Below are 26017 nucleotides of genomic sequence, written 5' to 3'. Positions count from 1 at the left end.
CACCATGCTCAACATCTTGTGCAACATGATTCTTTGCTTATAGCGATATAATCTCTTTTATGTGTTTCGTATTCATTCATTAGAACCTGTTCTCTCCTGGATCCACTTGCATTAAGTCTTGCTAATTAGTAACAGTTAGACTTTTGCATATCAACAGAAGGGTAAATCTACCACACGTTGTTGGTATGTTGTGACTGGAGGTCTTAAAATTATTTGTTGGGAGGAAAAAAAACCACCATAAAAAGTTGCTACATATGAGCAGCATCCAGTGGTGAAATACCACATCGTACCTAACTGGTGTGTAGGTATGGAGGTTTCGTGCCTCAAAAAGAAGTTGATTAGCTGTGTTAAGAAAGCTGTAGAGTATGCTACTGCGAGTATTGGGATATTATTGATAAATCAATGGTGTATCCTCCTCTTGAATGCTGTGTCTAATTTTGGTCTCCCTCTTAGAAAGGACACAGCAGGAAGAGAAAGGCTGTGGAAAGAATGGTAGGAATTACTAAAGGCAAAAACCGACCCAGAATAGTGGCTGGACTTGAAGGAGAATAAAGGAGGGATATCATACGGGCAAATAATAATAAAAAAGAATGGTTTGGAGGGTGTAAATTATCTTTTCCCATAAGACAGTAAGGAGGAACCGAAGCAGACCACGAAAAGCCAGGAGCCCTTTCCGTGCGGTGCAGCAGCCGGGCGCAAGCAGACATCGCGGGGGCCGGTAGCCCAGCCCGCTCCGGGAAGCCCTGGCAGAGCAGCGGGGCGCAGGAGCGGTGTCCGCAGCCGCATTACGGTCCGGGCTCCCCTCCTGCTCTGCCCGGCAAGGCTCCCCGGAGCAAGGCACGCCGCGCCGACCGCCGCTCCGAGGCCGGGGGGCTCGGCAGCGCCCCTCGCCGCGGCGTCCGGGCGCCATCCCACCCACCCCCCCTCCCGCCTCCTCGACCCGGGGGGGCGGCCCCGGGAGCCCTTGGGGGCGGGCGGGGGGGGGGCCGTGCCGGTGACGTCGGGTTTGCAGCAGCCCCGAGCGGCAGCGGGCGAGCCCGAGCCCCAGCCCCCGCCGCCGCCCGGTGCTGCGGCAGAGGGCGGCGGGCCGGGAGCCGTACCGGGGGAGGGCTCCAGCGGCGCCAGGATGTAGGCGCGGGGCGGCGGGGAGCTGCCGCCGGCGACGGGCTCGCCATGAAGAAGCACTCGGCCAGGGTGGCCCCCCTCAGCGCCTGCAACAGCCCCGTTCTCACCCTCACCAAAGTGGAAGGTAAAAGACGACGCTGGGAGCGGGACGTGGGGGGGTACTGCCACGGGGGTATCCCGGGGAGACCGGGTACCGCCACCGGGGATGCTCCGGGGCCACCGGGTACCGCGACGGGGGATGCTCCAGGGAGACGGGGTACCGCGACGGGGGATGCTCCGGGGAGACTGGGTGCCGTGCCCGGGCGATGCCCGGCGGCGGGGAGCTGCGCGACCCGTGGGCGGGCAGCGGGGTCCCCCGCTGCCCGCCCACGGGTCGCGCAGCTCCCCGCCGCCGGGCATTGCCGGCGCCCACCCCCGTCCCGCTCCGCTCTGTCTCTTTCATCCCCCCACGCTCCAGAGGTAGGAGCTCCTCTCGGGGACCAGGAGCGACCCCCAAGCCCCTGGGCAAGTACAAGCCAGCCGGTACCCCTGGCGGGAGGGAGGGAGGATGCCGGACAGATTTGACCCCCGATGGGAGGGACACTGCCCCACGTCCCAACCATCTGTCCTCACCTCTGGTTGCCAATCCAGCTGCACAGTAGCAGTGGCGTTGGGGCTCTGTGGGTAGGAGGGACGTTAGCAGCCCAGCAGCAGTGGAGGGCTGGCAGACCTTTGGAGGCTTCTGGGGACCTTGAAAAGGGCAGCAATGTGCTCAGGAGGGTTTCCCAGAGAGCTCTGAAGCTCTGGGTGTAGCCAGTGGGGAGGTCTGGGGCAAGGAGATGCAATCTTGGGTAGAAACCTGTAGGCCATGTCCTAGAGAAGTAGAGCAGGTGAGATCGGAGGTGGTGATGGGGAGGCAGGAGGAACAGAAAGAGGGTGCAAGTAAGGAAGAGGAGCCCATCCGAGGGGTGGATTTAGAACTCAGTTCCTGAAGGATAGGCAAAGAAGAAGCCACTGGTTTGGGGGATCCACTGGGGGATGTGGTAGTTGGTTGAGAGAATGGGATTGGTGAGAGGAAGAAGGTTGGCTGAGAGAAATGGAGGGAGGAGAGGCAGAAAGGGATGAGCGTGATGAGGCAAAGAAGAACAACTCAAAAAAGGGAATGATTGAACAGTAAGAGGTAAAATATAAATGTGAGACTCCACAGAAAGCTCACAAAGAAGAAAAAAAGTTATATTGAAAAACTGAGGAACAAAGAAAGGAAAAGAAAAGATGGTAGCAACAGCTGTGTGGATGAGAGAGTGAGAAAATGCAGAAATGCCCAAGAGGTGGAAAGGAACTAAAATCAGCAAGTATAAGTGGAAAATCAGGAGTACCTGAAGCTTGTTATTTCAGTTCATGGAGAATAGAGCTGATGCATTTCCCCAATATAAAAAACACCTGCTGTACAGACAGGAAAGGGGATCTCAGTTTTCTGAATGCAAGAAGAGCAAGCCTGATCTTCGTTACACTATAATTACAATAAATAGAAGCCCTTGGAGTTAGCCCTGTGCACAGTAGAGTGTTTCTCTCAAGGTTCCTGTTGGAGACTCCTCTGGGCAGGGAACATGTCTCCCTTTCTTTTTGGTGCATCGCACATGCTTTTCGAATCATAAATAATAATAACCCACCAGGTTTCAGCTTTGAAATGTGGGTCATCTCATTCCTCTTCTACCAGTTCAAATATAGTTTATTACCTACCTTATATAGAAAGAGAGGCAGTGCAATCTTTCCCTGTGCCATAAAATTCAATCCTTTCAAGCATTTCCATGTCTGCTGTGCATACTAGCTCTCCGATACCCTATCGCCACCCACCAGGGACTTTGCTGACCTAGTTGGACTTTTCCTTCTTTACTTCAGATTCTTCTTTCCCTTATCATCAGTGGCAAAATCTAAATTGCCTTGATGGTGTGTGATAGGGCCCAGAGGTTGTACAGAGGCAGGTAAGAGTTTCGTTTGCTGTTTGCTTCCTTTTTAATGAAACAGACTGGCTTTGTTTGAGAGCTTCTCTTTCCAAATCAATTGTCAACATTTCCTTTCGGACTAATATTGACTAACTTTGCCAGCTGGCGTTTAGAGCCATATGAAAAAGCCAAGATGTAGTTATAGGCAAAAATAAAGTGAAGCAGTGGGTATACTGTGGACAGCTTGCTTCCCCCTTGGTCCAGCTGCCATACCTCTGGCAAAGATCTGCCTTCCTAAAGTTCTCTGGTAGCACAAATCCCTTGCTGAGGTGCAGCCAATGCTGCAAGAGCAAGACAGCAAAAACTTTCCTCTGCTTCCTAGTTATGATTATTTTCTCCCCAATCGACCACCATCAAAGCATTTCAAGGATCTTTGGCAGAACCACTAGGAATATGTTTCACTCTAGGATAGTTAGCCAAGAGGAGCCTTTCATTGATATGCATTGCTGTAAAGCCTTCCAGCATTCCCTCTATTTTCTTGTCGGTGCAGTAGCTTCTTTGCTTTAAAAGGGAGATAAGGACTTTGTGCGCCTTCAGAAGCGTGACTGCCATTTGAAATTATTTCAGAGATTGAATCATCAGTATGCTCTCAGCCTGCTGTACCAGCACTTTTCAAGACAACTGTATCTATGTGCATCAGTTAGGCAGGCAGTAACCATACCATGTGTTTTCTGTGCCTGGTACCATTGCACACGCTTCATATTTTGTGAAATGTAGGCTCGGTGCCTGGTTTGTACTTGTTCTGTTGTTTTTCTCATCAGTTTCCATCCATACCACAGTGACCATTCCTCTCTGTCCAGCCAATTGACTGGTTTCACTCTATTTGTACGTGAAAACACACCGTACTTTGAGGATTGACTTCCCTCCCTTGGGAAGGTAAATATTTCCATTCCTGCTCTGCATCTTGGGATCTTCCAGAGACAGGTAATATCAGGTGTCATGGGGAGCTGCAGGACAGTCACTTTGCCAGAGAAAACCCATCCTCCACTTAATTAGCCCCTACTTAGAGCTACTTATTCCCAGGCTTCCAGCACCAAGGAAATGGTATTGCAGCCTCCCCATATAGCACATTTCCTCTGTGCTGTTCTGTCAGGAAGAGTGACTGGTGAGAGTCAATGTTGCTTATAAGGCAAATGATACCTCTCTGCTTTCAATGATTACACATAACTGTCTCGACTGACTTGCTGTGGAACCAGATTCTGACACACGCTCAGCTGGAGTAACCTTGTCGGCACCACTGGAGTTGCAGGGAATTTGTACAAGTACCAAATGAGAAATGAATTTGGCCTTTAATATATTTGCATGCCTGGAGGGAATTCATTACAAGCGTATCAACACTGTAATCACTTTAATAATAACTCTTTTTCCCTCCTTTAGCAAGCACAAACTGAAGATCCCGAGCACAGCAAAAACTTCCATGAGTGGCAATCTGCTTCCTTAAGGGATGCCATTCTTATTATCCTCATTTTGCAGACGGAGCAGTCGAGAAACTGCAGAATGAAGCAACTTGTCTAAAAACAAGCAGCACATCCTTTCACAGAGCAGGCAAGAAAAAGCCTGCAGTAGATAGGAATGGACCCCCAAACTTCCCACACGTGTTTTCTGACCACGGGATGGCACTGCCATGAATGGATGCAATAGAGGTGTGAGAGGACTTCTTTTACTGAAGTCAATGACTTCAGGTTCCTACTAAAACTTCCTTTTTGTGGAATCAGCTGAAATGCTGCATAAATATATCTCTGGATAAATACTGTCTAAGTATTAGCAGTGTTCTTCTGGTGGCATCTAAAGGTTTTGGTAGTCAGGCAGTGCCTGTTTGTACTTTGACTGCGCACTAGGACAGACCCTGTGAAAATATCACCCAGGAGTTAGCATTGTGCCCACTGGTCTTTTTTTTTTGTGTGGGAAGTGTACATTATAGAAATATGCGGTGCTGGCGCGTTCTAGAAAACGGAAGCAGCTGGAGAGCAGGAAAGGCCAGTGGTTTGGTGGCTCAGCCAGGGCTGTGGTTTTGTGTGTGCTTCCCCACTGAAGTGACCTTCATGAGGAATGCGTGCTGGTTTCTGCGGGAAGTAATTGGCAAAATGTTCTCTTTTGATCAGCCTGTCTTCCTGCACAGAAGACGGTTTTAGATGTGAACATTCATGATCAGGGCAGAGACCATCAAACCCACCTTGTGCTTGCTCCATAGTTGTGGTAGCGCTTCGGCTCGCTCCGGTCCGGAGCTGGGATGCAGTGAATGATCTGGGGGTGAAGGTAATGGCAACAACTTTATGTGTGTCTACTTCTCCATGGTACCTGCCAGCATGCGCTCTGTTATTACAGGATAAAGTCAATATGACTTACTCCCCTGATGGAAAAGCGGTACCCTCTTCCATGTTTACTGTGGGTACTGAGTGTTAAGTGCACATAGGCAGTAATTACACTCTGGCTTTGCCCCAGGGCAACTTTTTCCCAATCTCCCTATTCCTTGCAGTATTTTCAGTTAACACACCAGTGTATTTGAGCAGATATCCAAGATCTTGTTCCAAAGGCGTGAGGAGTTTCTTGTTGCATAATACCTGTCTCCCTTCCCAAATGGCACCGTGCTTTCTTAGGCTTTAAACAGCCTCAAAATGAGCCACTCTTAGCTGTGCTAGGCTTACTCACTGGGGATTCCCACCAGCTCATCTTTGGTCGTGTCCCACTGGATATTTCGTATATCATCTCGCCTGTAGAAACCCATAAACTATAGGTTTGGAGGTGACTCATTACTTCTGCACTGTATGTCCCTTCCCCAAATGATACAAAAATAAAATGCAACTATTTTGATGTTACTAAACTAATGCCAGAGCAGGAGCTTTAATGCATCACGAAGCAGAAAGATAAGTTATTAAAGATTTATCCAAGCTTCCTTACTTTAGTGGCTGAAATGAGCCAATATGTACACACTATGGACAAACAATAGTTTCATTTCCAGTGACAGAATTAAGAATAACAGCGACCATTGGATCATCTTCTCAGACCTTCTGTAGGTCACAGGCCATTACATTTCACCCATTTGTCCCTAAATGAAGTAAGGTGCATTTTCTAGTCATCTTAAATCAATTTAGGCATTTGCTCTCAAAAAATAAGCAGATTACTAATCCATCTATGTATTTATAGATTTCTCCCATGAGAAGTTGGAACAAGAACTAGTAACAAATAAATATTAAGTCACCAGAATGTGTCATTCATTATCTCCTATTTTTGTAAAAGAGTAGGTCATCATAGATCATAGACTATTTCAGTTGGAAGGGACCTGCAACAATCATCTAGTCCAACTGCCTGACCAATTCAGGGTTGATCAAAATTTAAAGCATGCTATTAAGGGCATTGTCCAAATGCCTTTTAAACACTGACAGACCTGGGGCATCGACTACCTGTCTAGGAAGCCTGTTCCAGTGTTTGACCACCCTTTTGGTAAAAAAATGCTTCCTAATGTTGAGTCTAAACCTTCCCCAGCACAGCTTTGAACCATTCCCACCCATCCTGTCACTGGATCCCAGGGAGAAGAGACATTCCTTCCAGCCCTTTTGCCAGCTTTGTTGCCGTCCTCTGCATGCATTCAAGGACCTTCACATCCTTCTTAAGTTGTGGGGCCCAGAACTGTACACAGTACTCACGGTGAGGCTGCCCTAATGCTGAATACAGAGGGACAATCACCTCTTTTGACTGGCTGGTTGTGCTGTGTTTGATGCACCCCAGGATGCAGTTTGTCCTCTTGGCTGCCAGAAATTTTGTTCCTCTTTCCTAATGGCTGACAATTGTAGGCAGTAGGATTTGTAGTATAGAAGCAGTTCAGTGTAAGAGCCAGAGTTCAGGAAAGACTAGTAGTTCAACATAAAAGTCTATGATAGCTCCACACGTATTCCCCAGCAATTTCCTAGTTATAAGCCTCATGTATAGCATTATTTACGTTGTAGCTTTCCTAGCATGTTATACTCAGCGCAGCACATTCACTTAAATACGAAGCGGCTCCCGCCACTTGGCTGGAGTACCATCGCCAACCTTTAGTCCACAGCCCAGTTAATCTTTGTTAATTATAAACCGTGAGATGCCACTGCAGACCTGGATAGCATCCTGCAGAAGCAGGAATTTGGCCAATAAAAGAGTAGCTTTACTTTGTAATCTTCACTGAGTTTTGCTGACAGACACTGCAGTATAAGATCAAAGGCAACAGGAAACAGGGCGTTTTTAGCAGTGCAGAGATGGCTTGCTTTTAGGCAGAGCTGCCCACCAAATGTGTTGGCACCATGTATTGTAGAAGCCAGGTACCACCTCCGATGTTACCTGCCCAGTTGCAGGAACTTGGATCCACTCTACCTGGACATAATACAGGGGTACCGAGCCTGGAAATTTTGAGTCCTACTCAAGGCATTAATTTCTCCATGGGATCTAGCACCCCTTGGTTATACAGAAGTTAGATGTTGACTCTTCTTGAAGTAATATGTATACATTTTGCTCAGTATCACTACTTCTGGCCAAAAAGCTGTGAGCCCCATAAGCCTTGTAATTCAGTCATGGAGAATACAGAAGTGAGAAAGTATGATCTAGAACTGCCAGTTCCACAATCACCTCGAATACCCCAATGCAAGTCTCGGCAAGGATAGTATTGTATTTATGGCTGAAAAAGGCATGAGTCTGTCTTCTGTAGCTGATGGAAACAAGTGAGGAGTAGCAGGCTGCAAAAGCCTTTCTCACTGAAAAGAGGAAGAGGCAAGTATCAGAGAGAAAATAGAAACTAGAATTTTTGCACGTAATGTATTTTTGATCGGAGTTATACTGAGTGCCTTAGTGCCGACATGGGTCTAGCCAAACCGAACTTTGCTATCAAAGGAGACTCCGCTTTTCCTGAGCTTGCTGGTGAGAGGTGAGGAGGCATCCTCTTCTTTCTTCTGGTAGATCCTTGAGCAGCAAATCATGTGGGGACTTCTCTGGATATATGTACATTACTCCAACCACTGTGAGCACGCTCAAGTCCACGTCAAGCTCACTCTAATATACAGTTACTGGTAGACAGAGAATAGATGCTCCAACTATCTTGTTCTGAACCAAGGACCTCAAAAAAGCCTTGCATTTGAGGTTCAATAGCAGGTTAACCCTTTATGTTCTAAGAGAACAATCAACTGGAGTTAGAATGCAATATGCAAGAAACCACTGAGCTATAGCAAATTCTTGTGTCTAAAACTGTGTTTACTTGAAAGCCAAGCAGCTCTAAATTTTGGAAAGCTCCATAAGGGAGAAAGAACATTGTCTTGTTTTTGATAAAATGCAGACAGCAGAGCCTCCACAGTTAGCATGAATTCACTTACTTCTTAATATAAATACCTGTATATAGGTACTGATATAAATGTGCTGTTTATATTAGTATAATTACTTGAATTCCCTTGGAGATAAATCTATTACTCAAAAGACACGTGGCACTCAGATGCTTGGCTAATTAATACAGTAGTTGCCTGCAGAGGATCCAGTTTGTTTTTTTCATCAGAGCAGACAATCGTCTCTCAAACCTTTGTTCAGAGTGAGATTTGCACAGACTCTGATTAAAATTTGCCCAGAATATAGTTTTGGTCATAGCTTATTTTTATTCTAGTGGAAGTTCTGCTTCCACAGAGTTGCTGGTCTCCTCAAAGTCAATGGAAAAACTCCCAGTGACCTCGCCAGGTAGTGCACTGTAAGCTTCAGTCCAATTTTTATTCAAGAAAGGAATGCAGAATAATGAGAAAAAAACCCCTCTTTTTCCATACTATCAAGAATATGTATCTTATAATCAGGTTTATTCTTTACATGCTTTTATGGCTGCTACTTTCCAGTACCAGTATTCCAGTGATGATATTGTAATAAAAACCCAGGATCTTCCATTTTCACTCTGGACTCCAGTCATGCATTCTGATTAATAATAAAAAGGACGGTATTTAGGGGAACTCCCCACCAAACAATATGGGATATCATATTTTAATGAGGCCTATTCAAGTGCAGCACTTTTAATAGAATTTCTAAGCAGTTGCCTCTGAAGATAAATTAAATGGATTAAAGTCCAAATTGCTGCAGTATGGAGTTGATAATTTTTCAGTTCTTTCTGTATCAGGAACAGGAATTAGAATATATGTTTTGCAGGAAGCCTTGCTGGAGTATTTGACAGAGGAAGAAAGAAATATGTGTGCTAAGGAGGAGAATTTAGCGTTCCTTCAACAAATATGTGCAGATTATTTAATTCCAACTCTTAGTAAGCTTAAGTATAATATTTAGCAGAAGATAAAATGGGAATTTATATACGATAACCATTAGTGATAGAAAATGCTGTATCTTTGAGTAATACTTTAAAATTTGGGAGTACCTGTTACAAGGAACGCATGCCTATTTTGTACAAGTTAACCTCTATGGATGATCTGGTGGTATCAGTGATAGGGGGACAGATTCCCACAGAGAAGAGGACAGGAGAATCATCTTCATTGCCTGTAAGCCAATAGACCTGTTGAAATTAAGGTGAGATGATGAGATAAGTTTGAATATTCTGAATAGATTATTGTAACACTTTATTTTGTATAATTAGTTAATTTATATTATGAATAACAATAGCAAAAGAGGATCTGAACTCAGACTGCATTCGTCTTCCTTTGAATCTGTGTTCATGCAGTTTTTCCATTCCCAGATACCTACATCCCTTATTCTGTAGCCTCAAGTAAATTCAGACCTTCTGACCTATTATGTTAATACCCTGGTTTTGTTCTTTAAAATAACCTCTACTGTGGATTTTAAAACTATCTGCTGTATTGATTTATTCTTAATTTAGTCATGCCACTCCATGATCAAATTAAGTAAAATTATTTTTATCTGTTACTGTAAAAGCAAGGTATTTAAAGAAAGTGCTTTAAACTTTTACAATTTCCCAAATAGCATCTAAATATCCGTATGTGCAATGCCATTTTCAAATATTCTCATTTAAAAACTGATTTAATAAAGGTTTATGGGATTTTTGTCCTTTGTCCATTACAATATATTAATTGGTATTCATTAAAAAAGTATAATACTGGTCTCTTAGACCTTCAGCACTGACCATGGATGGAAAGTTGGAAAAATGTGCACAAACCAACCCAAAGTTGCACTAAGCGTTGCAGTCCCATCCACCAGCCACCCACAGCTTCTCCGTAGGAACCCAAGAGCAATTTCCTCAAAAATCACGCGCGCAGACACCATAGGGGCCCGACTAAAGGTCCATCTGGTCCTGTCTCCAGCTCAATGGAATCGATGGGGAAGGTGCATTTTCTAGCCTGAGATGCTTCTCTTGTAGTGTGGGTGTGCTGTCAGCTGCAGTTTCCCCAGATGTAGGAAACAACTTTTTTCTCTGTTTTCTGCTTTATTGCCAGTAATTTTTGGCAATTATTTTGCTTTTTTGGCTGCTCCTGAACACTGGGTTGCCCTTTTTGTGGAGCAACCTGTGAAGGGCTCAGGATCTCTAGCGGCAATGGCGAGAGCCCATCGCTGTGTGTGGAGCATATGGATTGTTTACTCCCACCTGCACCTCATTATCAGCAAACTTCTCCATCTGCCGATTTATGACCCAGTCACATAGTCTGTCATCCCTGCGAGCTGGCCCTTACCCCTGCTGACCTGCCTAATCTCATGTTGTTAGGAAATTTTGTCACCTCACCGCTTGCACCCTTGTTCACGTTATCTATGGTTATGGTGAAGAGTGCAGGTCCCATAGAAGATCTCTGCAGAGCTTCAGCTACTTCCCCCATTGCTGTTTTTACTCCCCACTGTTTTCCTATCTTGTACTGAGCCTTTTATCCATTCCGGCACCTTCCCTGGCTGCTTGTTTTCTGTAATGCCCTTTGGAGTGGGATTTTGTCAGAAGCCTCTTAAAAATCTAGAAAGGGAACCACATCTCCTTTATCAATGTTGACCTGTTGACCCCCATCGGAGGACACTGGTGAGGCTCCAGGATGAATTGTCTGGCTTGCCTGGTAGGCAATGCCAAGCAGAGACCTGTGCTTTATGCCGTGCTAGGATGCCCGTTCCTCACTATTGCTCACTCACTCTAGCACTTACCACTCTGTTTCAGAGTTGCATTGGCAGCTAAGGGGCTGAACCCTTTCCTTCAAAAAGTGGAGGTGGAGTGCATGCTTCTCTTCAGTAGCTCAGTACGTTGAGCTGCCTCCCACCCCCCTGTGCTGAAGGAGCAGGGATCCCATCTGCCCAAGAGGGTGCCCTAATCTGCAACCTCTCCAAGGCCAGGGGAACACAGATACCAGCAAAGCTGGACGGCTCAGAATAGAATATGTGCTTATTTATTGGGAAAGCATGAAGTGAGGAGGTCATTTGCCTGGAGGAGAAAAAGTGAGGCTCTAGGCCTTGTTCCAATGACAAATACAGAACAGAAATGTTTATTGGAGATGATCCTTAAGATGAGAGATGGAAACAAATGTGTCTTTGAATACTGACAGGGTCTGGGTGTAAGAGAGGCACAAACCTGCTTATGAGTCATGATGCTTAGGCATGCCCAGGAACAGATTCTTTGGCGTCTGAGGAGCTCTAGTGAGGTTGGGAGGAGGATACAGCTGGTGCAAGCAGCCTTGGCAAAGCTAAAGCTAATTTGGAGAAGGAGGGAATGTCCGTTGATGCAGAAGTTAGGCTGTGCGTGCTCTCATTACTGTTCTGTGCAGCAGAGACAGAGGCCTTTGTAAAGGTTGATACATGGAGATTACTGGCTTCCAAAAGGAAATATTAACAGTTCCTTAAAACCTGCTATCAAGATGACCTGCGAAAGGACAGATCTTCGTGGACGACGGCATGAGAAAGCTGCACTAGCTACTGTGTGATCTGCCAGGCGGCAGATGAGTCCCTAAGACCTCACTCATTAACCTGACCAACTGTGAAGAAAATGCCTGGGGAACGTATCTGAATAAATATAGTTTCAGATTTAGACAGCTACAGTGGCAATTAGAGATGTAAATCACTTTGTGGCACTTCATCTTCTCTTCACAGGATGATGCCTCAGCTGTTTTTTAACAGCTTAGATCAAAAATCCTGGACAGCTAAATAATGCATAGCTAGTATGGTAGACAGGAATGGGATAAAATCACTTTGAGGAGTTTGGGAGTCTGCTACTGAGACAAATAGTATTGTGTGTCCAGAAAACCACCACTAGAAGTCCTCATGTGTGTTCTTAGATATGTTTGTAACCCATAAGTAATCGTGTTGGAACTAAGGGCCTCCCAGTGATCTCTCAGTGTAGTCATTATTGGGTGAAGAGGAAGTCACACAGCATTCAAGGTTGTGAGAATATACCTTGTGTAGTGTCCAGCTTGGATCCCCCTGCATGTCACAGGTTTCTAGAGTAACCACACTGAGGGTCAGGTACTGTCTTACAGGACTTGCCTCAGCTCCTTCTCCCCTATTTATGATAAGCATGTAATATTTTTGCAAGCTTTACAAACCTGTTCTGTGCAATGTCCAGGCAGCTACAAAACGTTTGAGAGGCTGGCAAAATGGAAGTGCCTTGAGGATGGCTCATTTGTAATTGTCAGAGAGACCTCGGAGAATTCTTCCTTGTCATAATTTTTTCCAGAAGCCTGACTTACAGAGCTGTTTAAGAATATACTTACACTGAAGCACGTTCTTAGCCTGGGGAAGCTGGTGGAGTTGTGCATTATCATTAGGCACATGTTTCAGCCCCTAACAGACAGGGCCTTAGCCTGCGAGGGTCACTGTCTCACTCTGAGGGCACCCAGCACTTTCATAATGCTTCTTTTGCTCGTTTGGTGACTGGTTGGCAGCAGCTGTAGCAGTTCCCGGGTGACAGCTATACATGTTTGTGTGGCGGGGCCCAGCTCTGAGCCCACCAGCGCTGTCTGCAGCGGCTTTGCTGCCTGTTTCTGACAGCAGCGGTGGAGAGGTGGGACTCACCTCACCCAGCTTCAGACACCTACACTAGAGACACCTACTTCTGAACTTGTCGTCCCAGACTGTTTAGAGCTGGTAGAGAGAAATAAGCACTTGGAGAGGGTGATTCATCTGGCTTGTTTTAGGTGGAGATAAATTGTGCTATGGAAATGTCTTTTTTCTGTCTACTAACTATGCAGAAAGTGTAAATGACTGTCTCAGATACACAAGTCTGCACAGCAGATGTCTCAAACTGAGAAGATGAATGCCACCCTTGGTTTTTATCAGTATCACATTTTTAACATATACACTGAGATACAGCGTGCTCCTATGGTAAGCCTGTGCTAGCTGTGCACAGGAGTCTTAAGCCTTAAGGCACTTTTGAAGCGGCCTGGACAGGCTATTTCAAGGTGTAACCTCTGCTGGGGTGGATTTTCTCTAACCCAGTGCAAGCATCTGTAGTCAGTGAGAAAGAGCACATCATCTAAGGCATCTACCTTACGTGGGGTAAGCAGCACCTTCCAGTGCCTGTTCTTCTCCGTGGCCTCAGCTGGGCACATGGAGTGAGTAGCTCAGGTAGAGATGTCCCTACCACAGGTATCGAAGTCACCTGAGAGGGGTCTCACCTGTAATGGAGGAAACAGAAGGACAGCTGTTTTCTGGGGTTGAGGATCCTCGTGGGTAATGTCACTGGCAGTAGCACTGGAGGTGATTTCCTTCCATTGCTTCTGAATGCCATGGGAGAGAGGCCGACTGAAAGAGGAAGGCTGAAAGGGAGGGAAGAGGAGTGGTTCCAGTTGGGATTTATGAAACAGGAAAATGAATGAAAAAATGGGAGAATGAAAAGCCAAATTTAGTAAAAGCAAGATAGGCATTTTTTCTCTATCTCAGCATCTTGATTTACTCTTTTGGGGGATACAGTAGCATACAGAGCAGTCTGCTGCAAAGGGTAAAGGAAGAAACCCATTAAAAGTCCAGAGGAGGATGTCCAGAAATAAAAGTCTTTAATGTCCTGCCTCATCCATTCTGAAAAGCCATTTTGCCATCTTTAAATTCATGTGCATTCTGTTGCCAGCTGGCCCTTGAGCAGTGTTAGAAAGAGAGGGAGGAGTTTCTCATCCATGTGTGGGTTTGATGTCACCCCATCTGTGCACCTGTGACTTGGGTGACAAAAACTGTCCCCATGGGGACACAGGGTCTGGGTAGGGAAAGGTACAGCTCTGGGTGTTAGGCATGCCAACTAGCAGGCAAGTCCACAAAGCAGTAAATGGCACTACGTGGCGTGTATCATCTGTAGCATCCGCCATTTCCAAAGACAGTCTGGCTTTTTGGGGCAGATTATGTCCCAGGTATCCTCCAGGACACTGCTGCATCCACTGGAAAAGGCTGTGTCCATTTGCCATCTAGCCCTCCGGCAGCACAGGAAATCATGAGGGCACAATGCAGTTTCACTGATGGGTAGTTAAATCATCTATCATCTTCAAACCCATCATGCCTAGGGTAAGTTTTTACTCCATCCAGCACATAAGTGCATCCAAAGAATGAGCACCCCTGGAAATGTAAGCCTCGAGCTGCAAGATCACTTTAGAAGTGATACGTGCAGTATTGTCTTTTGCTGAAAGTGAATGTTTCTGTTGTTGTATTTAATACAAAATGAAATGTACCTGGACATTTTGCTTATGGAGCAGAGAAAACATCATTAAAGTTTAGCTTTATTTCGTAGGAAGTAATTGCCATGGAATAGAGTTAAAAGGCAGTGATATTCATGCAAGTTGTCCACATGAGCTGCTGACTCATGTGTATGTGCACAGTGCAGTGGGCGGCTTCAGCCCTTGGTGGGGAGAAGATCCTCACCGGTGTCTGTTGTGGGATGTCCACCAAACACTGCATTATTTTATGTTGAGTGTCTGGTGGATCAGATGGTATAGTTGTGATTTTCCCTCTTTTCAGTGATTGCCAAGACTACTGGCCCAGAGGGCCAGACATGTTATCTTGCTGTCTCGGTGGTTCAGCAAGACACAGCTTCAGGGCTGTGATTCAGAGCACCTACTCATCTTGGGATATCATATACCCTAGTGTCTTACGGTGTGTTCCCTAGTGTTAAATACCTTCAGCAGGAGGGGTTTAAATCCTGGTTTCTTGCTTCCTGGGGGAATAACTGCAGAGAAGACAGGGACGACAGATACCCTGCTAGCTATCCTCTAGGAGGAGGAACATTTTTGCCTACCTCTCCAAGTTGTTGCAGAGATGCAAACTGTGAGTGGAGCATTGACACAGTGGCACAAACCCCTCCTAAGCTCTTGCTTGGCACCCTGACTGCCTAGATTCGTTTTTTCTGTGCCCAGCTCTCCATATGGTCCATGGGAAGGATGCTGGAGTTTGTGCAGGTGTGTGAAGTGTTTGCTGTTGCAGTGACAATGCCCAGTAGAAAAGTTTGAGAGGGAAGGAAAAGTTCAGTAATCGTTGCGGGACTTGTGTGGTGGCAGCTGCCCATTACGTGGGCAGTATTAAAAGAATAAGTAAGAATAAGTATTAAATAGTATTAAAAGAGTAAGTAAGTTAAAAGAAATGAATGTTCCGTTGTTCAGTAAACTGAACCCTGACAGGTCTGTGCAAAGAGTGAGGCAAGAAGCATTAGTTACAAACAATGTATTACAAAGAAAATGTGTTAAAATGATTTTGAATCAGCTAAGGTTCGGAGGCAGCCTTTTTTTCAATTTCAGCTTCTTCTAACATTTAGCAGGTAGCTTGTAACCTTTCATTACTTGTTTAATACAAAGCCACATTAACTTTGGATAATTCATTGGCCTGCTGGTGCGTCTCCCGTTATGTGGGAAGCTGCCCACACGATCTTCTATTGAAAACTGAAATAAGTGGAGAGATCAGCAACATCCCCATCTCTCTTAAAGCTGCTCAAAAAGACTAGATGTTTATACCTTCACTGCTGTACACTCTTTTTAGATTTCAAGGTACCAAACAGAAGCCACAGTTTTTGCTGTTACAAAATACAGCTTTACTAAGCGAACTAATGGTACTTCTATCTCAGATCATGCATTTCTTATCTGTAAAGAAATAATTGAATAGTTCCCTCCTTTGGAATAAACCTTTTTGTTAATAATGTATTAGCTCATGTAAATACAAATTTAAGTTAACCTGAAATAAGAGGTTTTAAGAGATTTTCTATTCCAAATACTGATTCTGACCAGAATAAGGAAGGATGTTTTGTGTGTGGATCTCGCTTAGTCTGCCTTGAACATATATAAATATTTGGAAATAATGCAGTCTCTCATTGTCCTGGCTGTACTTATATTTATCTTTTCACCTTTCAATGCATGCAGTGACCTCTGGATGCTTTTGAAGTTGTAGGTTCCTGGCTTTCAACATGTATTACTATTACATCCTCCTTCAAGTGAATGGACCAACTAAACTGAAGTCAGCTGTTAACAGAAATCACTGCTGCATGTTGCATGTGGGTGACTGATGGCTTTACTGGATGTTGGTTGGGGTGAATTTAAGAAAGGCAGGTGAAAGCCCTACAAGGCAGTGGCCTGCTGCTGAGGTCTGCCAGCACGTTTTGATCTCCGTAGGAATTGAACCACCTAACCTCACTTTGCTCAGTCCCTTGCAAGCTGCATACAGTATCTGCCGACAGTGGTACGATAGCAGGGCTATAACAGTTCATATTTAAGGACGTAAGGGGCAAGGTTTTTTAGTAGAGGAATTTCCAGCAGCATGCTAGGCTCAGTTATGCCTGGGCAAAGTTCCAGTCCGGTCTCATTTGGTGCAGGACTCAAGCTAAAAAAAGTTAGGGTTGCCAAGTCTGAAACGCTCTTCAGAGTGCCTGTGGGTTGGTCTCGTTTTTGCCATCTGGCTACAGCCTCAGGAGAGCTGTTTTGCTAGGGATCACTGAAATACTTGGTGATCCAAGTTCAGTATTAATTGTGCTACTTGCATTGCAGTCATCGTGCTTAACTGCAGGATTAAATACATTGTCCCCTCACTCCTTTGAGAAACACCATATTCCATAAGCAGCCCAATTCTGCCCTTTCCGAGACAATAATAATTCCAAGTGTTGTTGTAATCACCGTGGCTGCTTTATTAAACTCAATGCCATATTTTTCATTCATTTACGCGTCCTAACAGTTTAAGTGGTGTGTTAAGCCTTTCTACGTATATCAGAGCAACATGTAATTTTCATTTCCATTTTACGCAGTGGCTCCTAAATGTAGAGGTGATAATTATTATTTGCATTGTAATTATGCCTCAGTTGAACCAGAGGTTTTGCAATGATCTAAAAACGAAGGACATTTTGCGGCAAGATCTGGTGGGGGTGTTGTTTTTTTTTACTGGCAAAGCTCCACATAACTTCAGAAGGGCCTAGAATTTGAAAACTAAAGCGCAGGCTGGATTTCCTTAGTAAGCCTTGTGTTTTTCTTCTCCCCAGGGGATGAGCGCTCCCGGGAGTCTCCAGCCCCCGCCGAAGCACAGATGCAAGCTGGGGCGGAAGGCGGTGGAAGGGTGAACCGCTGTTGCTGGAAATGCTCCGTGACGCAAGTCAAGAAGATTTTCTGGGGTGTGGCTGTGGTCCTGGGCGTCTGCTCCTCCTGGTCGGGTTCAACCCAGCTAGCAAAACTGACCTTTAAGAAATTCGATGCACCCTTCACTCTAACGTGGTTTGCAACAAACTGGAACTTTTTATTCTTTCCTTTGTATTATCTTGGACATGTTTTTAAGTCAGCTGAAAAGCAGTCTCCAAAGCAAAGATACAGGTATGGGAGCTTTTGTTTTTTCTCCTGTGGCTCTACTTCTAGTGGACGTTTCACTCAGATCAGCCAGTTAAATTAAGCTTGCATTTACTTTCCTCTTCAGGTTTGTTAAAGATGTTCTGAATTCACTCTGTGTCCTGTGCTAGGTGGTATGTTATTATTCTTAATACTGTTTCACTCCAATAATAAGAAATCCAGGTTTATTTCCAATATATACAAGTCACGTAATGAAAGTCCACGTTTTCTGCAATTGCTTCTCAAGAGTTTTCAGTTCAAATCTCAGTGAACATCATTTTTTCACTAATACCTTCTTCCTCTACCCACAGCCGACTTTTATGGCAATCCCTGAGTAAGCTAAGTAAGCTTTTCTTGTCCAAACTCAGGACTAGTGCAGTGCCTTGAATAGCTGAGTAAAAAGTATTGCGGTATTTTCCTGGCATTATGCCCCTGACATCAAAGGCCAAGCTCTGATCCCAGTTAAACTCGAGCTGTTGTGTTTATTTCCGGGAGGAAGCGCAGTCATAACCAAAGGCAGCTCTTTGTCTTCAGCACACCTTGTCTTTATGGCAAGCCAAACCCACGGAGCCTGAAGCGCTCATGGAAAACCCTGAGTACCCGTCCTCCCTGAGGGGCTGAGGATGCTCTGGCTGCTCGGACTGCCTCTGGGTGAGCGCTCCTTCATCTCTTCTCGTTTTGGCCTGAGAGGTGTCTGGGACAGATGGGATGACTCAGCCATCAAGATGTCCCGTGTCAGAGAGCTTCCCCAATACATGGAAGGATGTGAACAACGTTTTCCCCTTCTGTTACACAGTGGGGCTCGCAGCATTTTAATGAAGTAGCTGAGAAAGTAAACAGTAAGAAGTACACATTTCTCAGCTTCCAGCTGTGCAGCAGCGAGGTGGAAACTCACTACAGGAAAAAATCTAAGAAACCAAGGTACTGGCAATGCTCTACCTCAGATGACTAGGGTTAAAATTATAAATGCTGAAATTGTGCTGCTTAGCCATCGTTGCAGTCTCTTCATCTTCTAAATCATTCAGGGGCTTCAGATAAAGGAATTTCAGTGTTCGCTGCAGTGTTCATGGTTGCTTCAGGGATGACAGAAGTATGGAGGTTAGAGAAAGCAACAGTTTAATCTACAAACAATAACAAATGCTAGCCCAAAACAACTACCTTTTCGTTTCTTTGTTTTTTAAGTATTTTTCTTTCCAGCTGCTCTCAGATAGTTTTAAATACTGCTGAATTCTGGGGTGAGCGGTTGTGGTTCGCCAGGTCCCTGGGGTTAAAACCAGAGCATTATACTCTGTTGCTGCAGTTAATTGATATGGTTGGTAGTTTTATGTCTTCCATTTAATTAAATGATGGCTGAGCTGAAGAGCAGGTGCAAGCCCTGCAGCCTGTTTGGGATGCAGGGGGACATCATTACAAGTCAGCTTGCTGCAGGCTTAGTAAAGAACATGCGTTTGTGTGTCTGACCAGCAGGTCACATAGGGTTAATTTACATTTTTTTCCTGGTGTCAGGGTAGACTTGGGCATTTGGAGGTATGGCTTTGATTCCTAGCTTTGCTGCAGATTTGTTTTGGGGTTTTGAGCAAATCACTACAGACATCTGGTTTCCTTGTACTCTCTGTTTGTTTGGATGAGACAGTCCTTCAGAGGGAGGACTGTCCCTTACCATGTGTCTGCTTCAGCATGTCCACTATCTGCACTGAGACCTTTCAGTGCTCCTGCACTAAGAATTACTATAAAAAGAATTACTGTTCATCTGCCTGCTCCATTATGGCTGAGATTCTGAAAATCCAAGTGTTGAGTTCCAGGCTCTTAATTATTCCCGTTTTTTGCATATCACGTGTACACGCAGAGACAAAGAGACAGACAGACATATGCAGAGCCTTTGCAGCTCTATCTGAGGTATTACCACCTTCAGGAAAGCTTGCACGCCAGGCACAGTTGGACATGTAAGGGAGGCATTGCACGGGCTTCTGGGTGGTTAAAATAAGATAATTCTGACCTGAAACTAAAAAGCAACTTGTTTAATCATTCGCTTCTTCTTTTATCTGTCACCTTCATTTATATTTTATATACTATCTAAGCTCTCTGACAGGCATTGCGATGAGATAAATGAAAAGGTGGTAGTGGAAGAAGGTGGAAATACGACATCTAAGTCACCTTAGCAGTGAGGTAGTAAAGGAAGGGATTCTCAGATCTTGCCTATACAGGTTGCTGAAATCCACAGGCACCTGATTTTTTTGGCAGCAATGCTTCCCGAGGACACCTGCGCAGCCGCCTCCTCCTCAGCAGGGCTGGGCAGCTCAGCGTCCCCTCACCGCGGCACAGGCGGTGCCTTCCCACCGCCCCTTCCTCAGTGGGCGGCTTCGAGGGGCCTCGGCCAGCGGGAGTGCTTTGGGGTACCTCGCCATACAGCTAGAGAGCATGTAACAGCAACCATTAGGAAAAAATATACAAAAGAGGGGTCATAACATGTAGAAACAGTGAATAGATATATAGTCTCTCCTATACAGATTATATGGTTTAGTATGGGTTTAAATTCCTATTGTATTATAGAAGTATATATATATACACACATATACAGTATATGTATACACATATACAGTATGTATATATATACACACACTATGCTGTATATATATGAACTTGTATGTTTCTAGTTTCACAGAAGAGCATACCCGTTGTGGATACTAACCAGTTTAAAGCTGCACAGATTTTTTTCCCCGTTTTATAGCGCTTATAATTGTAATGAATTTGCCACCAAAGCTTTATAGTAGCACATTAAATTTAAGAGCAGGTTTATTCAGTTTCTATATAAGATTCTGAGTATTAGGCCATAATGTAAAGTATTAAGTATTTCTGATTGACCCATATTGCATGGTAAGGAATTTTCTATTTAAACTGAAGGAGACTATCAGTTGTGTCCTCAGCATGGGGAGAGAGTCACTCTTCAAAGCAGCCCAAAACTTAGACATTCACATCCAAACTGCTCTAGGCTCACTGTGTAGCTCCATCAAATGCCAGAGTTGTGCCCAATTGTGGACCGCTCAGGGAGAACTTGTCCCATGCTTGGTCCCGAGGGTGCCCCCCACCCTTGGCACAGGCCTGCGTGCATGGGAGTGATGCAGAGAGCTCTGGCAGGCCACTGAAGAGCACGCCAGGGTCAGCGCCACTCTCTTACTTCTTGTGCAAGTGCTCACTAGCTTAAAATAAAATTACTGTAACTAAATTATCATTCATTTCAACCACTGTCCAGTCCAGAAATAACACATGTAATGATTTATGCACCTAATGGATCATTTAAGACTACTTAATGTTGGCTTCATACTTTTTGCTTCCAAACGGCTTTATAAAATGACACATTTAATCTGATGAGCTACCCTTCGTCATACCTACATTATTAATTTATGAGGTAACATAAATTAAAAGCACTAGAGCTTAAAGCTCCCTGGCTACATGAAAGATTAAATTAAAATCTCTGTAAGATATTGCTTAGCTTTGTGTATCTATACGCAGGACAAAATACACCTTTTATAAAGATTTACTTTCTGTGTGCCAACTGGGGGAATAATGGAGGATTGCGTTCACATTTTAGCAGGAGAATACCTCAGAAAGGTTGCTTATTTTCATGGTAAAGTCTTATCTAATGACTTTTTGAGAAGGAAAGGGCAGGACTTTCCAGAATGGTTCGTGTGATTGTTTATTTATTTGTTTATCATTTAGATCTTGATTTTTATTTCATAAAGCATTAGGGCTAAAGAAAACACCAGAAGCTAAAACTAAATCTCTTCCATAACCTTGACTAGAGCTGATGTGTTGGGTGAATGGAAAGAATCGTTGCACATATCTACACCAATCTACAACCACATTTCAGCATGTTTTAACATGTTCTTTTTCACGGAATCAGAGTTTTGTCTCTATACTGCCCCCAAATTAGCTGCCACTAATCTTTCAGAATTTGAAGATTTTACTTCGAAAAGAAAGAAAAAGTTGCAGGTAACACCAAAGTCTAATTGAAACGGAACCAAAATACTGGGGGCAACGATGGTAGAGGACTAATGTAGTAGATCTCACTTACTCTGATTTACCAACATATTAACTTCACAAGAGTCACTTTTGCTTTATATGCATATGGGCTCAGAATTGACACTTAGCTTTTCAGTAGCTGGAAATTACCAGTGCCATAGCTTCACATGATGTCCAGGAGAATGTAGGCCAGTTTCTAAATGTGTTTCACACGTATTTTCTGCTAGCATGGAGGAGACGAGGCTCTAGCCTGGCATCTCCAGTAATTCCAAGAGCTGGGTCCATTAGTTTGATCCTGACTCATACAAAAGTGCAACTCCCTGCCCCATGGGCACTGCCCTCCTCTTCTGCAGCAGGCAGAGAACCAGGACACGCAGGGCTGGTAACCAGCTGCCTGGCCACGATGGAACTCTGAGGGGGAAGAAGGTCAGAGCCTGATTTGGCATGACTGAATGCTTTTTCACTATTGATTTTCAGCATTTTGTATTCATGAGTATCTCTTACCCAGCAGCATTAAAACGTTGCAGTGTGGTCGACTTTGCATCCTCCTGATTTATATTACTACTTAGGTGGGAGCTTCACCACCAGAGCAGACAGCATTGATGGAGTCATAAATAAGCTACGAGAAGGCATCAGGACATGATGAATACAAGTGTTTTTAGCAAATGTCACCCAATGAAGCATGTTTTCTTTCAAAAAACTTCAGTTTATAAACACTATTTGTCTAATTCAGTACATTAGCCTTAAAATAATATCTATTTACTTTGTGTTCCTCAAAATAAAGTCACTTCACAGTTCAAGTTCCCATTAGCTTGTTGGGGGGAAAAAACCACAACAACCAAAGAACAAAAAGGACCCTTGAAATTAAAAGATACATCATCTGATTCTTACCAGAGTTAGATAGATACAAGCCAGGAGTAACTCCAAATTAAATCAGTTTGATCTCTGCAGCAGTCTTTCAGGACTTACCTTTGTGCTTGGTATCAAAGCAATTAATTAAAAGAAGATGTGGATACTGTGCAAGAGCTTTATCATACTTGTGGTCATCTATATCACTCCTGCAGATGTCTGAACTGTTGGTGGGCCATGGTATCACTTCTCAGACTGTTTTCACTGAATCTGTGCTTTTCTTCCAGGGGCTCTAGCTGAAGACAAGGCCAAATTGTACTATTAGCATGTAGCAGTAGTAGTGAAGCCTTCTGCTGAAACAACATGGCGTTTGTGATAGGGGCAGTACTGGTGAGCATCTGTCCGATGTCCAACCTGCTGCGTGTACAGCATCAAGCTAGGGCATGGAGCATTCATTTGGGCTTAGCTCAGCTGAAGCCCAAGCCTCAGAGCACAGGGTGATGCTGCTGTTAAGTTCTGTTTCTCAAAGTTAAATAATTACCTCTTCCTGATGAAGCCTATGGTAGCTGCTGTCTCTTTCCTTTTGAAAAGGAAAGTGTGTCCCTGTGGGATGTGGGCTAAGGGTGCGTTACCCCATGGGAGTTCTGGAAGTGGCTTCTTGCTGCTGCCTTGACATAATACAGCTGTGCTGCATTATTGCCAGATTATCACATAAATTATCATTTCAGCTGCTTCCTTGGGGAGACTTGTTTTCTTAGGTGATTAAAGATTAGTATCATGGTTTCCTCCTCTTTGTAGCATGGTATGGGAGTTTGATTCCTACATTGGGCTGAGGATGTGAGTGGCTGGCAGAATGACCCCAAATTAGTTTGGCTCAGTTTTGGGGCCGGTTTTGTTTAATATCTTTATCAATGATCTGGATGAGGGGATTGAATGCACCCTCAGTAAGTATGCAGACAACACCAAACTAGGTGAGAGTGTTGATCTGCTTGAGGGTAGGAAGGCTCTACAGAGGGACCTGGACAGGCTGGATTGATGGGCCAAGGCCAACTGTATGAGGTTTAATAAGGCCAAGTGCCAGGTCCTGCACTTGGGTCACAACAACCCCAAGCAATGCCACAGGCTTGGGGAAGAGTGGCTGGAAAGCTGCCCAGCAGAAAAGGACCTGGGGGTGCTGGTGGCCGGCCAGCTTAGCATGAGCCAGCAGTGTGCCCAGGTGGCCAAGAAGGCCAACAGCATTCTGGCTTGTATCAGGAACAGCATGGCCAGCAGGAGTAGGGAAGTGATCATGCCTCTGTACTCGGCACTGGTGAGGCCTCACCTTGAGTACTGTGTTCAGTTCTGGGCCTCTCTGTACAAGAGGGACATTGAAGTGCTGGAGCGTGTCCAGAGGAGAGCTACCAGGCTGGTGAGGGGGCTGGAGACCAGGTCATATGAGGAGAGGCTGAGGGAGCTGGGCATGTTTAGCTTGGAGAAGAGGAGGCTGAGGGGAGACCTCATTGCCCTCTACAACTACCTGAAAGGAGGTTGTAGAGAGGTGGGTGTTGGCCTCTTCTCCCAGGTGAATAATGACAGGACCAGAGGAAATGGTCTGAAGTTGCGGCAGGGGAGGTTTAGATTGGATATTAGGAAGAATTACTTTACTGACAGAGTGGTCAGGCACTGGAACAGCCTGCCCAGGGAGGTGGTTGAGTCACCATCCCTAGAGGTGTTTAAGAAAAGTCTAGATGTGGCACTTCAGGGCATGCTCTAGTGGCTGAGATTGTAGGTTGTTTGGTTAGACTCGATGATCTCAAAGATCCTTTCCAACCATGAAGATTCTGTGATTCTATTATTAATGCCTGAGTCCCAGCTTCTCTGGAGGCAGCTCTCACAATGCAAAGCTGCATGTGGGTTTCGGGCACATAAGGTGGCAATTGTATGCTTACCTCCCTTTTTAAACCTGCCCCAGCTTTTACATCTCCTGAAAACACCTTTAAAAGAATGGCTTTAAACGTATGTTCAACTAGTTTGATAATTCTTTCAATAGAAGTAGCTATTCTAGCTAGAATTCTTTCAATTCAGGTAGCTAACACTGCCTTTGAGAGCTCATGCCTTAGCTTTTGTGAGAAAACAGTTGTGGTTCCTTCTTTAGTAAACCACTCCTTTCTAATTTAGCCTCCCAGTTTACACTTGGGGATTGCATTTGTATTTAGACCATGGTGTTCTGAAACAGCTTTAACATTCATGCCCGGTGAAAAACTTTCCCTTAATCTGAAGATCCTTCATCTGTTGAGGATCACCTCTTCTGGGCTTTGGGACCTTTGTGGAATGCTAATCAAGAATAAAAATTGGGCACTACCCTGCCTGATCAGGAGAAACACATGTTCTTTAATCTTGAGCCTGGTTTGCAAAATCATTCCAAGGATGATTGAATTAAGTGGTGTCCTGTAATTTTGTCTTGTTGTTCCATTACTTTTGTCTTCTCTGCTGTGGCTTGAACAGATGCTCTAAAATAATTACATTATATGCCTCCTATGAGGTAACGCTGCTTGAGGCAAGGACTAGAGAGAGAAGTAATTGTTCTTGTTACCTGCAGACGGGGCATGTGCTATGGAACAATGTGTTTATGGATGGCTTTTGCTTGGGAAAAATGTCATGTCTTGCAGCACTGAACGATCTCTGGTCAGTAGTTAAACTGCACTTCATTAACTGGCTCTTCCTCTGGTTAGTAGCTGCCAAGCTTCCACACTGCAAAGGCTTTTCCCGGGAGATCTCAAGAGCAAATCCACCTATACTGATCCTATCTATGCTGACCCCACTGCGCTGGCTGAGACTGTGCAAACAAAGAAGTCAGGTTGAAGGGACCTCAGGGGTCACCTCCTCCTTTCCCTGCCTCCAGGCACGACCTGCATGCACAAACAGAAAAGTAACTGCATTTTATGGCTGGCAGAGGAAAAAGGACTGGGAAAAGAGTGTGTGGTCATGTTTACTCTGTGGGGAAAGAAGCAGAAAGCTGAGGTGAGCATGGATATGCTGTTTTTCCAGTCATCATAACATGAAAGAACACAAAGTTTGTAGCTGGTCCTTTTGCAGGAAGCGTATCTTGACACCCAGTGCACAAACTCATTAAATGTGGACTATCCTAGACAGGTTCTCCCATGTTGTTTACAACAGCAACATAAACAGCAACAAACCTCAGGAGGGAGTGATAAGGAATTTTGCATTTTTTTTTTTCAGCCCAGATCTGTGTCAAAATATCTTGAAGGCAGCTACCTTTAAAGCTGCTTAAAAAAGGAAAGTGCCTGTATGGTAACAGACTTCGTAGCTATAATTAACAGCTCTCAATAAAGACGGATGATACAGTGAGAAGTG

The 26017-nt window shown here is 44.7% G+C and overlaps 1 protein-coding gene across 1 annotated transcript in view; it reads left to right on the top strand.

Moving 5' to 3' along the window:
• Window positions 1-1156: 1156 nt before the first annotated feature.
• The window catches only part of SLC35F3 (solute carrier family 35 member F3), a 66970-nt gene continuing 42109 nt past the window's right edge, over window positions 1157-26017 (top strand). Inside the window, exons 1-2 of the mRNA XM_054197331.1 lie at window positions 1157-1249; window positions 17458-17782. Of these exons, the coding sequence (XP_054053306.1) occupies window positions 1174-1249; window positions 17458-17782 (401 nt within the window). The 5' untranslated portion in view covers window positions 1157-1173. The remainder of the gene's footprint in view (window positions 1250-17457; window positions 17783-26017) is intronic.

The sequence above is a fragment of the Rissa tridactyla genome, chromosome 3 (assembly GCF_028500815.1).
Source record: "Rissa tridactyla isolate bRisTri1 chromosome 3, bRisTri1.patW.cur.20221130, whole genome shotgun sequence".
Taxonomy (NCBI): domain Eukaryota; kingdom Metazoa; phylum Chordata; class Aves; order Charadriiformes; family Laridae; genus Rissa; species Rissa tridactyla.
The sequence above is the reverse complement of the archived record's forward strand: the minus strand, read 5'-3'. Positions and strand labels throughout refer to the sequence as shown.